At 39.8% G+C, this 19,032-nt stretch overlaps 1 protein-coding gene across 1 annotated transcript in view; it reads left to right on the forward strand.

Moving 5' to 3' along the window:
- The window catches only part of JAKMIP1 (janus kinase and microtubule interacting protein 1), a gene marked incomplete at its 3' end in the record, with an annotated part of 93,779 nt that extends 77,898 nt beyond the window's left edge, over positions 1 to 15,881 (forward strand). The window contains exons 20-21 of the mRNA XM_082482215.1: positions 13,131 to 13,196; positions 15,831 to 15,881. Coding sequence (XP_082338341.1) covers positions 13,131 to 13,196; positions 15,831 to 15,881 — 117 coding nt within the window. The remainder of the gene's footprint in view (positions 1 to 13,130; positions 13,197 to 15,830) is intronic.
- Between the last annotated feature and the right edge of the window lie 3,151 nt (positions 15,882 to 19,032).

A 19,032-nucleotide genomic window follows, 5' to 3' on the forward strand; every position in this document is an offset into this window, starting at 1 on the left:
TGACACACACATTCAGTTCCAAAAATGATTGCTGCCAATCAGAAAGGATATGAGAGACAGATTTTATTAATGTAATCCAATAATTTCCCAGAGCAGTCTTATCTTGGTATAAAATTGTAAGAAAAAAAGAAGTAGAAAAGATATGTTAGTTCATTGTGTCATCAAAAAAGTGTGAAACTTTTTTTTTTTCTCTGAGTTGCACTGTAGTACTGTACTAAGCTGGGGGTGGTTTATTCTAGCTTGGGTTTAGAATATTCTTGGGTGGAGCTCAGTTTTACAGAGTAAAACAAACCATTGCTTCAGTTCTGGACCTGAATATAAGTCTATGGAATGCTGAAGGCATCCAAATTCCAACTCTAAATAGTTGGAATATAGCTGTAAATATTTTAACTATGTTTTCTTCAAACTATAGCAGTTACTTCTACAACCAGGTTGGGTTATTCATTGCTAATAAAAGCAGAAATTGGCACTTTATTTGCACATTTTACTAGAAGAAGGCATAGGAAAATCCTTTAGGACAAAACAAGTATAACTCAAAACTGACCTCTATATGTCACTGCCATAGAGAAGGATTCACTGAAAATGCAATTCCTCAGGCACTTTTTTTCATGGTCACCAAGGAAAACTCAGAAACAGCGATATCTTTTTTTGATCCTGAAATAAAAAAATATAAATATAGCTTGAAATCGATAAACACCAAGCTAACTTCCTTCACTAAGTTTCTTAGTTTCTTTTTTCCCTGACCTGAAGAACCAAGTTCTTACTGCTTAAAGGTCAAAAAACACTATAGTGGATGCCATTCCTCCATGAGTTCTCCTGCTCTCTTGTAGGTAGGACACCTTTTTCACACTGGGAGAGTAGTTTTTTTACAAATCCATAGGGTTGGATGTCACCATATCAATAAGATCATACTGGCTTGGCCATTTGGAATACATATTTGTTTTTTTGGTGTTTTTTTTTCCTTGAAAACCTTCACTTAGTAATTAGCAATGTGAAGTAGAACCTGAGATTTGCCACCTGATATACTGTGGGTGTTCAGGTAAATCTTGGATAAATCCAGCAGCTGTTCTGCTCCCCTTTGCTGTGTTATCTGTTATGGTTGATAGACCACCTATTTTTCACCCAAGGAGAATTACTAAGGTTCAACATGACTGGGGAGAGGGAGAGGGAGAGGGAGAGGGAGAGGGAGAGGGAGAGGGAGAGGGAGAGGGAGAATGCTCTGCTCAGTGTACCTCATTGATAGGCATGAGGAGGTACTGTCTAAAATTTGTCCTCTTTGGCACATTGCCTTGTGTCAGAGAGGATAAATTAAAGACATCAACTCCTCTGGCATGTTGCCTTGTGCCAGAGAGGCTGCCTTGGTCAAAAACTCACAGCTTTGTCACATGATTTAGGAAGCAGGTGGAAGCATTACTACTAAGGTTACTTACGCAATAATTAGTGGGGAGAATCTCAGATCATTTTACATCCAAATTGATATAGATATGACCTGTTTTAATATTTTTCTTCTAAATCTGAAACGTTAAGGTGCTAGCAAAGTTCATTCCCAGCTATTTGCATACAACTATACATGAAGAGGAATACATAGGGCAACCAGTGATTTTTTTCTTGCAATTACCAATGCTTGCAGTTGAGAAATGTTCTGTGCTTTGCTGTTAAGCATATAATAGATTACTGTTGATAATGTGTTCTTTATATTCATGAATTGCTCTTAAAGGCATCTGATGTGATCGCTGCCTGTCATCTATATTCATCAAACACATCATGACTAGGTTAATCATAGTTGACCTGTGGTATTGATTTGTCACGCAGGAGTGAACGTTGAGTCTTTCAAGGCATCATTGCTGCTATAATGACAATATCACAGTACAGTTCTGTAATTTCCCCCAGATGACAGGCACAGCAGATGAGAGTTCATTTTAGTCATTTCTATGTATTTATTTTACAATGCTTCCTTAGGTATGTTTTCTGTATATTTAGGCTTCAGATGAAACCATGCCCGCTTTGCTAACTGCCTCGGTGATGCTACTTGTCTGAATACGTGATGATAGCAGGACTGGTGTAATATCTACAGAATATACCTGAAAAGTCTGCTCCCTTTGCACTAAAGGAGATATAATTGAGGTTGTCCTCAAGTTAAGAGCAACTTAATTCAAGTCAAGAAAACTCTTATCTGAAGTTCGAATGCTGAAATCCTCTATTCTGAAATCCCGAATACCCTATGTTTCTTAGGAAAGGCTGGTGGGAGCTGAGGAAAGGCAAGTCTAAAAAAGAGTGTGTTGTGAAGGTTGTTATAGAAGTGAAGATTAAATGTGTTTTCTTATGCACAATTCATACATATATCATGATAATTACTTACATGGATATCTGCTATTTAAATACCAGAATGTAAAATAATTTAAATTTAATGCTAAATAAATATTATATTAATTTTTTTATTCCCCTCCCTCCCCACCTCAATAATGAGTGTAGGCTCTCAATAAGTCAGTTTTAAGATGTTGAATGTGTTTCTTCTTCTGAGCTTACATAGACTTGAAATAGCCATTCTATGTAGATTTAAGGCTAATGTGGCTTTAATTATTGTTTTTCTGTAATGAGAAGCAGTAAGACTGTTGATATTCTTCTGTTAGATATCAATATATGATGTAGTTTTAATATAGCACAAATTAAAAGACTCTCAGTGTTAAAAAACAATAAATCAAGTTTACTAGTAAATTAAGCCATATTTTCATGTACATATGGGCATTCAGTATCAGCTTATAAAAAATGATTATTTTAAACTAAATGCATTCATAAAATTCACTGATTTACTAAGACCAATGTGATCGAATATATTAACTTGCATGCTGAGGAATGCATCAGTGCAGCTCTAAAAGATTCATTCTCCTCAAGAAGGCAAATAAAGAAACGACAAGGGCATGATAAAAATTAACAAGAACAATTCTCCTATTTCAGTAACAATTAATTGGATTATCATGGTTGAGACTGCAGAACACAGAAAGGAATGAAATTTTTACCTGCTATGTAAAGAAAGACCTTGTTGAGAATCAGAGAGGTATAGCATAAAAAAATGATGAGGAGTTATAAATTTCATCCAGTTTAATATGATATTAAGTTTTCATTCATAAAGTAAAACAAGATAGCAAAAAAAAAAAAAAGCTTAAGCTAATGCTGCTACAGTGTGCTTGCTCGTTTCCTTATGACCATTATGCAAAATCACATTCCAGGAATATGGCAGTAAAGGGAACATTTGGATTCCTGAGTCCAGACCCCTTACAGTAGCAGATCCAATGGCTTGACTAAATGCATGTGGCAATTACCTATGCAAATTGTATTGTAAACACAGTAGAGGCTTTTAAACAGCTGTTAAAATGCATTCATTTAAAACAAACAAAAAAAAACCCCAAGAAAATAATATATTTATTTTCATTAAAGAATTTTATCCATCAGCTTACTGATTTGAATAATAGCTAAAGGTGTCAGTTTATATTCATCTTGGTTTAAATTTATACATGTAACATAGTTATGCTGCTCACATTATTAAAGATCTTACATACCTGTGTCTTAACAGTGTTGAGAAGCTGCTTAAAATAATGATATAAAGAAACAATATTGATTCTTCCCTTTCTCAGACTGATAAAATATTTCCCTTGCTAAATTCTGCTGCAGAATGAGACACGTTCTTGATGATAAGCTGCCTTCAAAGATTCAAAACCTGGTTCATGTCCATCCATGGTGCCTATTCTGTAAATGTACATCAACCCGAACCTTTCCAACATTTCAGAGCTGAGGCTATAAGCAGCTTAGCAAATCCTTCTTCGTCTGCTTTGTGCTAAAATTATCAAATTGTTTTCTTGGATTTGCTGATGAACGTAAATCCAATAAGAGTGTGTCACAGGAACTATTAAGGTGATTTCTAAACCCCCTGGTTAGTACATTCTTGTATTTTCACAACTATGGTAGCATGGCAAGGAGCATATTTTGCAGCCAGATAAATTGATCTTCTTGATGTTGCTGTCAGTAAAAACAATATGTTTGTTTGGATGGGCTCTTTACATACACGCTTATCTAGGAAACCAAAACATCAGTTCTGCAGCTTCACGCCTACGTGAAGGGTGATGTGGTCATCCTTGTCTGGCAGAGGAAATTTGTCTCAGTGCTTCCTTTCCTGGTAGCATTTTCCCCATTTAGCAAAGCTCCATGAGGATTTAAAGCCACCAAAGATGTAAGTTCAGGACTGTGAATGACTGCCTAATGCTATGAGTGAATTGGAGAGGACAAAAGGCCCGAATCAAGAAGTCTGCTTCATCTAGCCTGCATCACTATCCAATAAACAGAAAACACCAAAACTCCCAGAATCTGTGTTTGCTACTAAAAAGGTAGCTGGGAGATCAGGTCAAAAAAGCAGAATGTTTGTAAGGGACCGTGTTATTGTACAGAAACAGTCAATTTCTCATCAGAATTTGAGGTACCAGGAAAGAAAAACTAAAACAAATGAGGAAATACACACATTTTGGTTACTTGGTGAAGGAAATTTGGACCTAGCATCTTATAGTAGTAGGGCACTTCATTACACCTCAGATCAATTCTGTTTCTTTGTAATGCTGAAGTTCCTCCCACGACAAACTCTCAAAATGACGATAAATCATTACTGGGCTGATTTATTGCCTCCAGCAGAAAAATGATGGCTCTGAGACTGCAATCCAGGGCTCGCTGAGCTCAGTGGAAGGATTTCCATTTATTTCACCGCTCCTTTACAATGGGTGCTGTATTATTGGAAACAGCACTTAATGTAGATGGATTGCTATTATAACACAAGTTGGGCACATGTACTTCATGTGTACTGTGTGGGAATAGAATTAACTTTTTTTTAATAGAGCAATTTTTTCCTTTTGGCTAAACCATTCAATGGTGTTAAGTAACAGAAGTGCAATACTATCGTTTCCACTAGCAGTTTTATTATTTGTACTTCTTTGCTCCATAATGCAAGCGGAGTTTTCTAAGCCTGTGTTCTTGGGATTTCTCTGTTAGTGAAAGTAGAGTAGTATTTCCAGGCACACGTCCACTGTTATGCTGCTTGCATTTCACCTAAGCCTTGATCCCTCAGATGTCCTAGCGATGTTGCTTGCAACCTTGAGATTGCAGTGTAGCCACAGGAGCCAGACCATGCTAAAAACTACAGAAATTGCCCTCTTGAAATCAGTACCTATCCAGTTCTCTGCTGGCAATGCATTAATATCATTCCGTTGGACCTGACCTCTGATTTGAATGCTCTGCAAGGGATCCACTGCCTTTAATTCCGTTTTTAAAACTGTATTATCCCTTTTTTTTTTGCACCTTTGTACATGGGATTCATGACAATAATGAATTTACGTGTCAGGTTATCACAGAATCACAGAATCACAGAATCACAGAATTATCAGAGTTGGAAGGGACCTCAAGAGATCATCTAGTCCAACTCCCCTGCTAAATCAGGATTGCCTAGAGCACATTACTCAGGACTGCATCCAGGCGGGTCTTGAAAATCTCCAGGGAAGGGGACTCCACAACCTCCCTGGGCAGCCTGTTCCAGTGCTCTGTCACCCGAACCGTAAAGAACTGTTTCCGTGTATTTGAACGGAACTTCCTGTGTTCTAACTTGTGCCCATTGCCCCTCGTCCTGTCACTTGGAACCAATGAAAAGAGCCTGGCTCCATCCTTCTTCAACCCACCCTTTAGATACTTGTACGCCATAATAAGGTCTCCCCTCAGCCTTCTCTTCTCCAGGCTAAAGAGTCCCAGCTCTCTCAGCCTTTCCTCATAAGGCAGATGCTCCAAGCCCTTAATCATCTTAGTTGCCCTTCGCTGGACTCGCTCCAGCAGTTCCCTGTCCCTCTTGAACTGGGGAGCCCAAAACTGGACACAGTATTCCAGTTGTGGCCTCACCAGTGCCGAGTAGAGGGGGAGAATGACCTCCCTCGACCTACTGGCCACACTCTTCCCTATGCAGCCCAGGATTCCATTGGCCTTTTTGGCGACAAGGGCACATTGCTGGGCCATGGATAATTTATTGTCTACCACAACCCCCAGATCCTTCTCCTCCAAGCTATCTCCCAGCAGGTAAGCCCCTAACCTGTACTGGTGCCTAGCATTCTTCCTCCCCAGGTGCAGGACCTTGCACTTGGTTTTGTTGAACCTCATTAGGTTCTTCTCTGCCCAGCTCTCCAGCCTGTCCAGGTCACGCTGGATGGCAGCACAGCCCTCTGGGGTGTCAGCCACCCCACCCAGTTTGGTATCATCAGCAAACTTGCTGAGGATACACTCTGTCCCCTCATCCAGGTCATTAATGAATATATTAAACAAAATAGGACCGAGTATTGACCCCTGGGGGACACCACTGGTTACAGGCCTCCAACTAGACTCTGCGCCGCCGATCACAACCCTCTGAGTCCTGTCCCGCAGCCAACTCTCAATCCACCTCACTGTCACCTCATCTAGCCCATACTTCCTCAGCTTCCTAATGAGGATGTCATGGGAGACAGTGTCAAAAGCCTTGCTAAAGTCAAGGTAGATGACATCCACGACTTTCCCCTCATCCAGCCAACCAGTTATAACATCATAGAAAGCTATCAGATTGGTCAAGCACGATTTACCCTTGGTAAATCCATGTTGACCACTTCCAATAACTTCCTGTTCCTCAACGTGATTGGAGATGACATCCAGAATGAGTCGCTCCAATACCTTCCCAGGGACAGAGGTGAGACTAACCGGTCTGTAGTTCCCTGGGTCCTCCTTCTTGCCTTTTTTGAAGATTGGAGTGATGTCGGCCTTCCTCCAGTCCTCAGGCACCTCTCCTGTTCTCCATGATCGTTCAAAGACGATGGAGAGTGGTCCAGCAATAACATCCGCCAGCTCTCTCAGCACTCGCGGATGCATGCCATCAGGGCCCATGGACTTATGAATGTCCAGCTTGGCCAAGTGGTCTCTGACCCGGTCTTCCTCAACTGAGGGAAAATCTTCCACTCTCCAGACCTCCCCTTTTGCCTTCAGAGGGTGGGATTCATGAGGGACAGCTTTAGCAGTGAAGACCGAAGAAAAGAAGGCATTCAGTAACTCTGCCTTCTCTGCGTCCTCCACCACTAGGGCACCTGTCTCATTCACCAGCGGGCCCACATTTTCCCTAGTCTTCCTTTTTCTATTGATATATTCAAAGAACCTTTTCTTATTGTCTTTGACTGCAGTGGCCAAGCTGAGTTCTGATTGAGCTTTGGCCCTTCTCATTTTCCCCCTACATTGCTTTGTTATATCTTGATAATCCTCATAAGTTGCCAACCCCCTTTTCCAGAGAATGTAAACTTTTCTTTTTTTCCTGAGGTCCAGCCAAAGTTCTCTATTTAGCCAGGCTGGTCGTCTTCCCCGTCTGCTCGTTTTTCGAGACAAGGGGATGGCCTTCTCCTGAGCTTTTAAGAGCACCTGCTTGAAGTATGCCCAGCCTTCCTGGGCACCTTTGCTCTTCAAAACTGCCTCCCAAGGGACACACTCGACCATGCTCCTAAACAGGCTAAAGTCTGCCCTTCGGAAATCCAAGGTGGCAGTTCTGCTGGCTCCCCGCCTTACGTGATCAAGAATTGAAAATTCTATCATTTCGTGATCACTGTGCCCAAGGCGACCTCCAACCTTTACATCCTCCACAAGACCTTCTCTGTTAACAAACAGTAGGTCCAGTAGGGCACTTCCCCTAGTTGGTTCCTTCACCAGCTGTGTTAGGAAGTTGTCTTCCACACACTCCAGGAACCTCCATGACTGTTCCCTCTCTGCTGCATTGTATTTCCAGCAGACGTCTGGGAAGTTGAAGTCCCCCACAAGAACAAGGGCAGATGATTGTGAGACCTCTGCCAGCTGTTTGTATAATACTTCATCGGCTTCTACATCCTGATTAGGAGGTCTATAACAAACTCCCATCACGATGTCTGCCTTATTAGCCTTCCCCTTAATTTTTATCCATACACACTCAGTGTTGTCATCCACACTGTTAAGTTCCTGGCATTCAAAACTGCCCCTAACATAGAGGGCCACCCCACCACCTCTTCTTCCTTGCCTATCCTTTTTGAAGAGTTGGTAGCCATCCATTACAGCACTCCACTTGTGCGTGTCCTCCCACCACGTTTCTGTGATGGCGACTATATCATAGTTTCCTTGCTGTACAATGGCCTCCAGCTCCTCCTGTTTATTTCCCATGCTGCGTGCATTAGTATAGATGCACTTCAGCTGGGCTGATTGCCCTGCCACTTTCTTGGGGGGACAAGCCCTAATTCGCACCTATCCAGCTTCTTGCTGAATTTGGATGTATTTGGAAAACAACAGTCTCTAGGGAAATTATCCACCTGTCAGGAAAACTGAGTTGTCGGTGCAGAGACACCTGAATCGGTCCCGCGTAGGCCAGCTCAGGCAGCATGCTACCTATACAGCAGCGCTCCATGCAAACTTGGAGCCTCACCTTCTGGGGAAGGTCAGAATTGCTGTGAGTAACACAGTAACTACTATTAAGAAAAATTTTATAATGGAACGTAAAAGTCTGTTCATGTAGCTGTCTGGAAATGCAAATGAATTTCACGGCTGAGCCTCGTTCCTGACAGAGCTGAAGATGCTGTTCCAGCCGTAGCTTGGCCGGCAGAGCCATCTGCTGTTAACTCAGTACAGCAGTAGGGCCTTTTCAGCCCCTGCTGCTTTCTGGCTGCTTGCAAGCACTTGCTCGCAAGCGGCAGCAAACTTCATTGCTAGTGGAAGGATGATTTATCAAGTAGGCGCCGGCCATACAGAAATGGATGCTCATCCAACCCTCTTTCCAAAACTCAAGAGAGCTCCATGGGGGTGAAGGCAGTAGCAGGGAGTATTCACAAATCTACCCATCCGTCGTCCAGAAGTTTTGTGAGGTTTTATTTGCTATCGTAGTAAAATCAATGACAAATCAGTATTCATCGTTTTGGCACGTTGGTTTTGAATGCGGGCAAGGTGGACAGCATTAAGAATCCATGTCCCTAACATTTGCGCTCTTCTCTTTCACGGTTGCATTCTCATTGCACTATTTTTGTCTGACTGTGGGTCTTTGTTTGCCTACAGTAGCTCCTTTGCATGGCGCTGTGGTTTGACAACACAATGTTGTTCTCATTAATCCTGTCAGTCCCAAAAAGGTGCACTCACGTGACTGAGGGGCAGCTATTATCCGTAGGAGCATGGGAATTGCTAGAACCCAGCAGAACACTGCTACACTTTGTCACTAATCTTCACTCTGACTGGCGGGGGTGCTAGGGGGTTTCAAGGAAACCAACACTCTCCTGATTTTAGGTTGTCTAGCCATATCTCCCATCCCTCCCTTTTTGAAAAAAGAAAATAAACAAAAGAACGGCCCGTGACTTTCTTCTCAGCCAAGATGGGTTTGACAGCAAGACATAGTAGATTTTGTTGCTTCCTTGCACATTTTTTTGTGCAGTTGGAAATGCACTGGATTTACCCTGCAAGGTTCCTGAGAGCCTTGTCAAGGATGGAGCTGAATGCATCTTTAATAGCACAACTCTATATGACATAGTAGAAAAAGCTTGACTAACTGATCATCAGTTTACGTCCTGAAGCATGAAGGCAGGTAGAATTTCATGATAACAATAAAATAGTTCTACATAATTTGTTGTCACAATTATGCTTTGCAAATATAAGCAAATCAGAATTCACCGAAAAGCATCTAATCAAGTTTTGAAAACCTGAGAGTGAGTCCACAGCTTCTTGATTGCTAATTCTTGCAAATAAAAGGAATAGTAGATAAAGATGTAAATGCTTATACTGAATCTCAAGCAGTCCTGCCTTTGGTCTTAATTAGTATGTGCAATTTTTGTGTAATTTTCTTCTCGGGAGTTTAATATAACCTTTGACTGAGGAACACCTCATGCTACTTCTAGAAGATTTTTTTTTTTTTTTTGTTAAAGCTAGGATTATTGAATGTAGCTTACATGTACTTTTTAAAGTCATATTTTTGGAAATTGTTATCTTTGTATGATCAAGATAATGCTGTAAATGCAGATAGGTACAATGGGGGAAAATAATTATTTTTATGTGTTAAACACTGTATGCAGATGCAAATCTGTTTTTTCCTGCCAATATATTAAGTATATATGTATATATTTTAAGGCTATCTCTGCAGTTAAATGGAAATGAATGAGTTAAATTGGATTTTTCAGGAGATATACAAATAGCTGAGCTAGGCTGGTTATCTTCCAGTGCTGACCCTGTGCAATCAGAGGATATTGATGGGAATAGCTACGCCCACTTAATCCTCATGGATAATCCCCCCTACAATATTCCAGGGGAAAGCAAGTAAACAACTGGAAATAAAAAACGCAGGCTTTCATACCTGATGAAAAACTCCATCCCACGGTTGTGTTTTAGAACAAATTCTGACCTGTCTAGGTTTGAACTCTTAATTTCTGTAGTAAAGAAGTTCCTTCCAAAATCTTACTAATTTGCAGTGTAAGTCTTCTGTCATTGTGATTTCCACTCATATAGGGGGAACACTAGCTATTTAAACACTAGTCACCTGTCTTCAACATATTATCCTCAGATGGCAAGTCTGGAACAGGTCTACATGTAAATATCGTCCCTACGGAGCGTATCCACCCTGTATATATCTGCCTTACTGACATAAATCTAGTTGTTTGGAGGATTTTTTGAGATTTTCACTGCTAAGAAATTCAACCCTATGCGTATTCCCTTTTCGATTGCTAGATTGTCTTTGTATTCAAAGTGATTTTTAGGAAAACATGTATTTCTTCCCCTTAAAAACTGTTCTCTAACCTTTTTTTTGTCTCAAAATTCAACAATTATGATGGGTTATGGGTGGGAATTTAGAGCTATTATGAATAGCTGAATAGCTGTAATCTTTTGAAAAGATTAAAAATTCATAAGGGGATAATAACATCTACATTTTTAGTTAATTAACAGAATTCCCAAGTCTGAAAAATGCTGTCTTATCCTAATTAACATGTTCTTTCATAAAATAACACTTGCTGTAAACCCTGAGGTGAGAAAGCAACCAGATGTTTCAGGGTTTTTTTATTTTCCTTTTTTTCTGGGGGCGAGTTCTCAGCAGATAATGAAAAAATATCTCACATGATAAATCTTGAAGGTGAAAATGGTATTTGAAAGTATTGCTTCTCTCCGTTTATCTCACCATGGTCAAATTTTATCACAGAGCATAGCAGGACCCCCAGGGAATTGAAGTGTGTCACTCAGATGTGGGATGTGGTTGGAAGTAGGCATCAGCATAACTGAGATGAGTGGGAGAGAAACAGGAGTGTAATCTGATGGACCAGAGTCCTCAGAGGTGATTACATCTGCCTGCTTCCCATCCCATGGCTTTTTACAGTGCTTATAATATTCCTGGTACATCTAGTGTATGAAGATGATCGCTTAAGAGATAGACTTGCCTTGAGCAGGGAGCGGATGAAGTATAAATCAATTCAAATGTGACAGAGGAAAAGCGAAATTAATACGGCTGTGCTCGGGGCTTTTGTTACTGTCAGCAAAGCTGCATGCACTCATGTCACACGAGGGTAATCTGGTTTGTGCTTCTATATTATCTGGGGAAATCTCTGAGCAATGCAGCATGATACAGTGGAGGGTTTGATTGGCTTATTCTGACTGCACTATATTCAAAACAGTCATTTAAGCAGATCCTTTTATTTTAAAACAGCGGCAACAATAACAAAGCTATTGCTTGTGACCTGTCTGCAATATTTGTGTGGAGACTAGTATGCCCTAGGCAAGGTGAACTGCAGGGTTGGATGGGCTTCATCTTTGGGGTAGCTCCAGGTTAGACTTGAAACGCTGATGCCGAACTCTGTGGTTCTCAAAACCAACGCAAAATGGTCATTGGATCAGCTGCTGCCGTGCTGCGACTGTCACGGGGTATCATGAGCGTGGGGCATTTCCCACTATTTGAAGTCTTTGAATTGAATGGAGGTAATCAACTATTGACGTCGGCCGATCACACAGGTTTATAAATAATGATTGGATGTTGTTTTGAAAGAGACACTATTGTTCAAGTCAATTTGGGAGTAATAAAAATATTTGGGAGTGGTGCAGCAGCTGCTACATTAATTTTATTGGCCTATTCATAGAAATCAGACTAGATGAAAATTCCTCTTCCAAAGTTCAGGAACTATTAATAACTTTAACTATTGTAGGCAAAGGTCAAGTAGTTAATCCTGAAAAAAGCTGATAGTATAAAGTTGCTCCTTGATTCCCAGTGACTGTTAGTAGGAGATTCCAGGTTTCTGGCAATAAGAAAAATATTTATGAACCTACTTTATCTGTAACAAGTACAATATACAAAAAGTATATATATATATGAAATGCATCTTCTTAATGAAGAAGTCTAGAAAAATAAAACAAAATAAAAGGAAAAGAAAAAGAAAAGAAGCATAAGTTGCAGAAAGGAAACAGGGTGACAGAAATTAGAGAAGATACGTGGACCCAACAACAGTCATGTTTTTGGAGAACCTTTGCAGAACTGAACAAGGAAAATCCTTAAAAATACGGAGAGCTGTGCTGAAGGAGATGATCCCTCTGACTCTGGTGGGTGGTGGCTCTTGTAATAGAATGGAGCTGAATTTCTGGATGGTGTCTTGGTGATGATCTGAAAATCTGTGTGCTCTGTTTTTCTGGTATAGTGTGATGATGCCAGAAGCAGAGTTTATGTTTTATAGGAAACGGAAGTAGAGAGTTAAAATAAAATGTAATAGTATAATCTACTGGCTGGCTATGTACTGGAAGTTACAGAGAAAAGTGTTGTGCTTCTGAGAATTTTGGTGCTAGTTGGAATTGTCTGTGTGCATATGTTAAAATTATGATTAATCAGCGGTGATGATTAGGCTTCCTGGTAGTAAACATAATGTTCTAAATGTGCAGCTTTTTTAAAATGCCATGCTTTCATGAAAACGTGGAGCAATTCTGCCATGAACGTGTCTAATATAACTAAAAGGAAGTATTACATTAATAATGGGCATTTACTCTCTTAATTTTAAATCTATTTCTTATCTTTTTGATTCATATACTTCTCAAATTAGATACAATAATTTTTGCTTTGCTTTTTTCTGTTCCAGCGAATTCGAGAACTAGAAGATAAAATAGAACTTCAAAAGAGGCAACTGAAAGAAATTGAGGAAAAGGTAAATAAATGCCTGGGCAATGCCAATGGATTTTTTTTTTTTCCATGCTAAGTTATTTTTCTCTGTTGCATTTACGTTAATAGTACTTAACCTAATATCATGAAATCTATTTTAAAACAAGAAAGATAAAGTTTGAGTTCAAGTCATTGCTGCATGAAATGAAGCTCCGTCTCTAATCTGCTCAAAATTATTTGCTGTCTGGGTTTTCTGTCAAGTACAGAAAGGAATCAAGGGGACTGGAAAGACACTAGACTGGAAGGGGGAGGATTTGCTGTGGTTTAGATGAAGAAACAACACGAAGATTTGTCTCTGAAGAAGCTGTTAGCTCAGCCCTGTTCTTCAGATAACACTGCTTTGCAAAACTTGCCAATACTGAAAATTAAAAAAAAAAAAAGTTAATGAGGCGTGTGTGGCAAACACTGCAAACAAAATATTTCTTGCTTTAAGATAGAAACAAGTTTGAAATTAAATTCCTGGTTCCAGATTTTCTCCTCTATTGAAGAAGCTCTGATTGAGGCTTAAGACAGCAAATGCATTTGGGTCACTGTGGTCCCAAGCAAGAGATGGCACGAGGCTCCTGGACCGTGAGCTCAAGTGTTTCCCACATCTGTGGAGTTTAAGCTCTTCTGCAGGGCATAGGCTGACACTGGGGCTTTCTCTAAGCTCTCGCAAAAGTTTTTAGTTACGTTGCTTTTGATAAACCTGTGGCTAGATCCCAAGATGAGTCACATCATCTCAGGTTCATTTTCTCTGGTACATATTGGGTACAAACCTGCTGCTGGGCTGCCTGGAGAAGTTAGAGGAGTTTTCATTCATTGTTTTTCTCTTTTGGGATCAGAACATGATTAAAGAGCAAAAGGAAGGCTTTTGGAGGACTCTGAGTGGGAGCTGAAAGAGCTCCATGGGGTTTGCAAAACTCCCTCTGGGGTATTGCACTTCTAGCAGCTGCTCCAATTCCCTCAGCAGCTTCCTTGGCCCCTTCTGCTCCCACAGTAGTCATCTCCCTTCTGCACTACCTCATCCTGCACTTTTTGAACTATGATATCCAGCTGGGTTTGTGGAAGAGCCGGGAGAAGAACAGTAAGGAGCTGGGCTGTCTGCTGCTGTTGCTGTCACTTTACATCACTCCCACTACTCCCTGGCTGGGGCTAGTCTGTCTGTATCCATCGGGGAGGCAGCGGTCCCCGTTTCCACCAGCAGAGAAACATAGGCAGCATCTACCCCTTAAAGAGCTCTTTTGCTGCCTTTGCCCTCTTCTGCCTCAGACCACTTCTATACCTGAAGATGTTCCTGCCTAGCAGCCAGTGATGTCTAAGATGCTACAGTTGACTCCTCAAGGTAAAGAAACCTTGAGGGATAGGTGATATCTCTACATGTCAATTATTGCAAGTATTAGTGTTTATCCACCTATTCTAAAACATTGAAATCTCTAGACGTTGCTATTGCCAAAATGTAAACCTTTAATCACTGCCGTTACAGTTTACAGCATAGGTATCAGATTAGACAGACTGCTAATTTTGAAAATGGAAGTTAGCATTATCTGTGCTGGTTCATCATTGCAATGGATGGGGAAAAGTACTAGAAAAGAAACAGCTTAATCACAAGCTTAGCAGAAAGCTGGTAATGAGGTAAAATGATTAATGTTCACTTTGCCTTAACGTCACGTTAGCAGGAGACCTGAAAAAAGCTTCATCATTTTCTGTTATCCTTCAGCTCCTGGATGAGTGGAGGGCTTCCTTCTCTCTGTATTACATTTGAATTCATTTTCCTTGGGATTAAATCCCATTCTGAATTTGGCTGCCCGAAGGAAGATTGTGTTGTCAGAGAATCAATGAATGATACACTTCTACTTCATTGTTCTGATGGTTTAATATGTCAGTGGGTGCAGACTGACACCTACATGCCACTGACACTGAGCACAACAATTTCTTGTGGAGACAAGTCTCACGCTTCTGAAGGAAGGGCAGTATTTATAGCCGAGCCTCGTTGCTGGTTGTAGCTAAGGGCAATCCACCACTTATAGTCACTGTGTCATGAGTACAGCTTTTTACTTTCCTTTAGGAATGGATTAAATTTTTCAGTTTTATGTAAAATTCTGTCAAAGCAGAACATAAAGATGACAGTATTTTCGCTCTATAGATTCTTGAGCAAACTGTCCTGCTTCTAAAGGCTATACAAAAGAATAATGTAAAACCTCAAGTTTTTTTCTACAAGTTGATACATGAGGAACAAGTGCTGCTTAAACACATCATGCTTTTCTCATAACTGGTTTTCGACCACTTAAATTGTACTTAGTTTTTGCCCTTGGCTTGGTAAGTCTTGGTTCAGGAAAGCTTTCAGGTGTGTAATTATAAGTACTTGCTTAATGGTGTCGCAGAGCTGAGCCTAATATTTCTGAAGTTACATAATCCACAAATGTTACCGTTTGTAAAGCTGCCCTCATATACTGAATTTTGTACCCTGTTACCCTTTTTCAGAGTAAGATTGGTATATTGTATCTCTCTTTCAGATCAACTCAATTAATATTGATGTAAGACTAACTGCTGTAAAGTAATGTCATTGGATTTCATATTACATATCTTACATCTTTTTTCTTTTCTTTTTTCCTCATTTTCTTTTGATCTTATGTTATAGTTTTTGTTCCTTTTTTTGTTTTTTTCACTAGCATTCATTCTGTGGCCTTGATGACACAACTGAGCCAAGACGTGTGGTTGGTATTCTTTATATTTCTTGGTACTCAATTTTTACCTCTTAGATTTTGCCATGTTTTGAGAATCATCTTCGTAAGACAATGAAACTCTGGGGGAGGGTATACAGGTTTTGCTTGCACAGAGAGGAATAGTCACCTATAAAATCCAGCTTGGATGCCTTCAGTTACCTCCCTAGACTTCTGCAGAAGGTCACTGAGTTTTCAACGGGAAATAATTTTGCATTCTAAGGCACCGACTGCCCTAATTCCAGTGCTTTTCAATTCTGTGGAGCAGGTACATATTGTCTAAAAGTTCAGGTATTGCTGTAGGATCCTACCTTCTATCATGCAGGATGAAGGGGTGGCAAACACCGTTTGGTTTTCAGTTTTGTTTTCTAAAAAAGCCCTGTAAGCATCACCACCCATGCAAAAAAAGGGGTCTATTTTACTTCCTCAAGATCCTTGAAGCTGCAAAATAGCTTAGGAAATAATAATCTGATTTCCCTTTTATAAGACAATGTGAAGGTTGCAATGTGACTGACCCTCCATGTGCCCATGCAACATGCACAGGGCAAGGATAGGAAACCTCCACGTCTCTCCCTTGAGACACTACCATCATTCCCACTACCCTTTCCACAGTGTCCTGGTCCTTTCAGCTCAATGCAAAAAACACGGTGAATTTCTTCAGCTGTGGCGAGAGCTATAGTGGCAGTGCTCACCTTTCACACAGAACGAGAGGGAAATACAATTTAGAAAATCAGTCCAAGCCCTCTTCCCTGGTGCAATGCAAGTTGCACACCGCCATTCAATAAGGATGCTAACTCAACAACCCCTTAGCGGATTAGGCTATGGTTTAAAACTACTGAATATTCACAGTCTTTTTATTGTTAATTTATTTTGTTTTTAAACTGAAAATACACAGTGTTTTTACCTTTACAATTTTTCCAAGTTGTTTCTTCTTTGGAATCTGTTGTGAATTGTGTTCATGGGATCTCCTTTATAGCAGGAAATGCGGTTAATCAACCCCTTTGAAACTGGTGTCAAGTACTGTGTGACGAAGAAGCATGATGACAATATTAATCCAAAGAAGCTACAGTATTTTCATCTGCCCAGATCACAAGTACTTTTCAAAAATCAGACCCACATTATCGTGGGATCTTTTGGGTCTTTTTTCAGTTCCCAGTATGTTCAGTTATTGTCTTCTGTTGATGCTCTTGGGAACTGGCTCTGGTCTTTCATTACTAGCATTGCTGCCTATGTTTTACATTTTGCAATAAAATGATGCTAGATGCAGATGGGTGGAATGTAATCCAAGGGTATTAGAGATTTGTTCCAAGTGCAGTAGCTTTCTTTTGGTTGCTACATGGGTGTTGAAAATTGTTGAAATTGAGTACTATTTTTACAGCATTTTGAGCACTCCTTTTGAAATTTCCATTATTGTGTCAAAAATTGAGCATATGCTTATAGAGATGTGTTTGAAGAAAGAAGCCACCTTGTGGTACACTATTCACCTCACCACAGTTTGAGTTGAATTTTCTGTTCTGTGGAGATTGGAAAGGACAGAGGCTACTTTGTTTAATGTAAGTTTGAAAGAGTAAAGTTAAAGGAAGTCATCAAACTATTGTCTTTGAATTTCATCCGGCTTTTTTTACTCCAGTCCCGGTGAGAGGAGCTAACATGTGGATGAACATATTTGTTTTTAAATATCGTGAGAAGTATACTGGCCAAGTTTAGAAACACTTTATAAACATTCTATAAACCTAGTGACATCATCAGCATTTTTAAAATTCCATTTAAAATATTTCAAAATACTGTTAGTTCAAAATTTTTTCTGAGTTCAAAGCTTAGGCCTGATTTATAGGCTTCTGTGATGTAGCTGATAGTATCATGGATACCCTTGGGGAGGGGGGGGGGAACCAACCCCCCAAAATTACAAGTATAATCAGTCTCCACAAAATACATTGTGCTGATATAACCTGCTGTTCTTCCTGTTAACAACAACTATTTAAGTAGTTAAATTGAAGGTTGGTGACAAGCGTTTTGAGGGGATAACACCAGGGATACTGGCTGCGTGGCTGTGTAGCTGCTCAACTCTCACATTTCTAGGAGTGCACATCATATTGTAGTGGTAGCGTGGAGGGCAATTTCTTTTAACTCCTTTTGCCAGAGGTGAATCTGTCTCTGATTAATGTAACACAGTAAAGCCTATTTTAAGAGACTTAACTATAGCTGGACTCTTGTACATTGTTCACTATTTCAAGGCAAATCAAACGGTTTACTGATAGCGATTTTCATTCTTGTTATTTTGAAGCTAACGTAAAACTTTTAGAGATTGTGGTGTCTGTGAATTTAGGGCTGGATGCCAACACTTATTTCTAAATTAATATTACCTGCCTAAAGCTCATCAGACTTCTTCTTTTGTTGTTGTTTTTGTTTTCTATACAGGCTATTAAAAGAACCTATGGAGTGAACAGCTGAGTCCACATGCAAAAATATAGAAAATGTTTATTGAGCAGCTTTAAATTGGTGCATTTTTTTTCATAAAACAGTTTGCATAATACTTGAAGCTGCAAAATATTTGAATTTAAAATTAGAGATTTTTTTAGAGCTACAGCTTCAAGCTGGAATGATTTGATAATCAAATAAGGACCAGCACATCATAAACACTGAAAAAAATCTAAACAGAATTTACACTCACACCAATCAAACACTGGAAAAAATACAAGTGCAATTACTGGCTGCTATGTGAACTGTTATCTACCAAATGGTTTTCTTACAGTACTGAGATCTTTGTCTCCATACTGCATGCTTTCAACAAACGTGGTTTGCATTTCACCCAGGAAACACAGAATCTCCTTTTTAATATCTATATAAAAAAGCTAAGTGTTTGACAATAAGTTCTCTATAGTAAATAGCTGACAGGAAAAAAAAAAAAAAAAACCAAACAAAAAACTGTTCAAAGTTGGAAACAAATAGAGATTTACAACTCTGCAGTGGTAAAATTCAAATTAAATTCAAAAGTTGGAAATCCACAGGTGGAGAAGAGGTGGCTTTTGGAGAAAGGGAACGTGGTAGATTGAACTAAGAAAACTTGGAAGTGGGTACGAAGTGCATTGGAGAAATTATTTTTTTGAATGTTTATTGAAA

This window comes from Vanellus vanellus (assembly GCF_965231255.1).
Source record: "Vanellus vanellus genome assembly, chromosome: 4".
NCBI classification, from domain to species: domain Eukaryota; kingdom Metazoa; phylum Chordata; class Aves; order Charadriiformes; family Charadriidae; genus Vanellus; species Vanellus vanellus.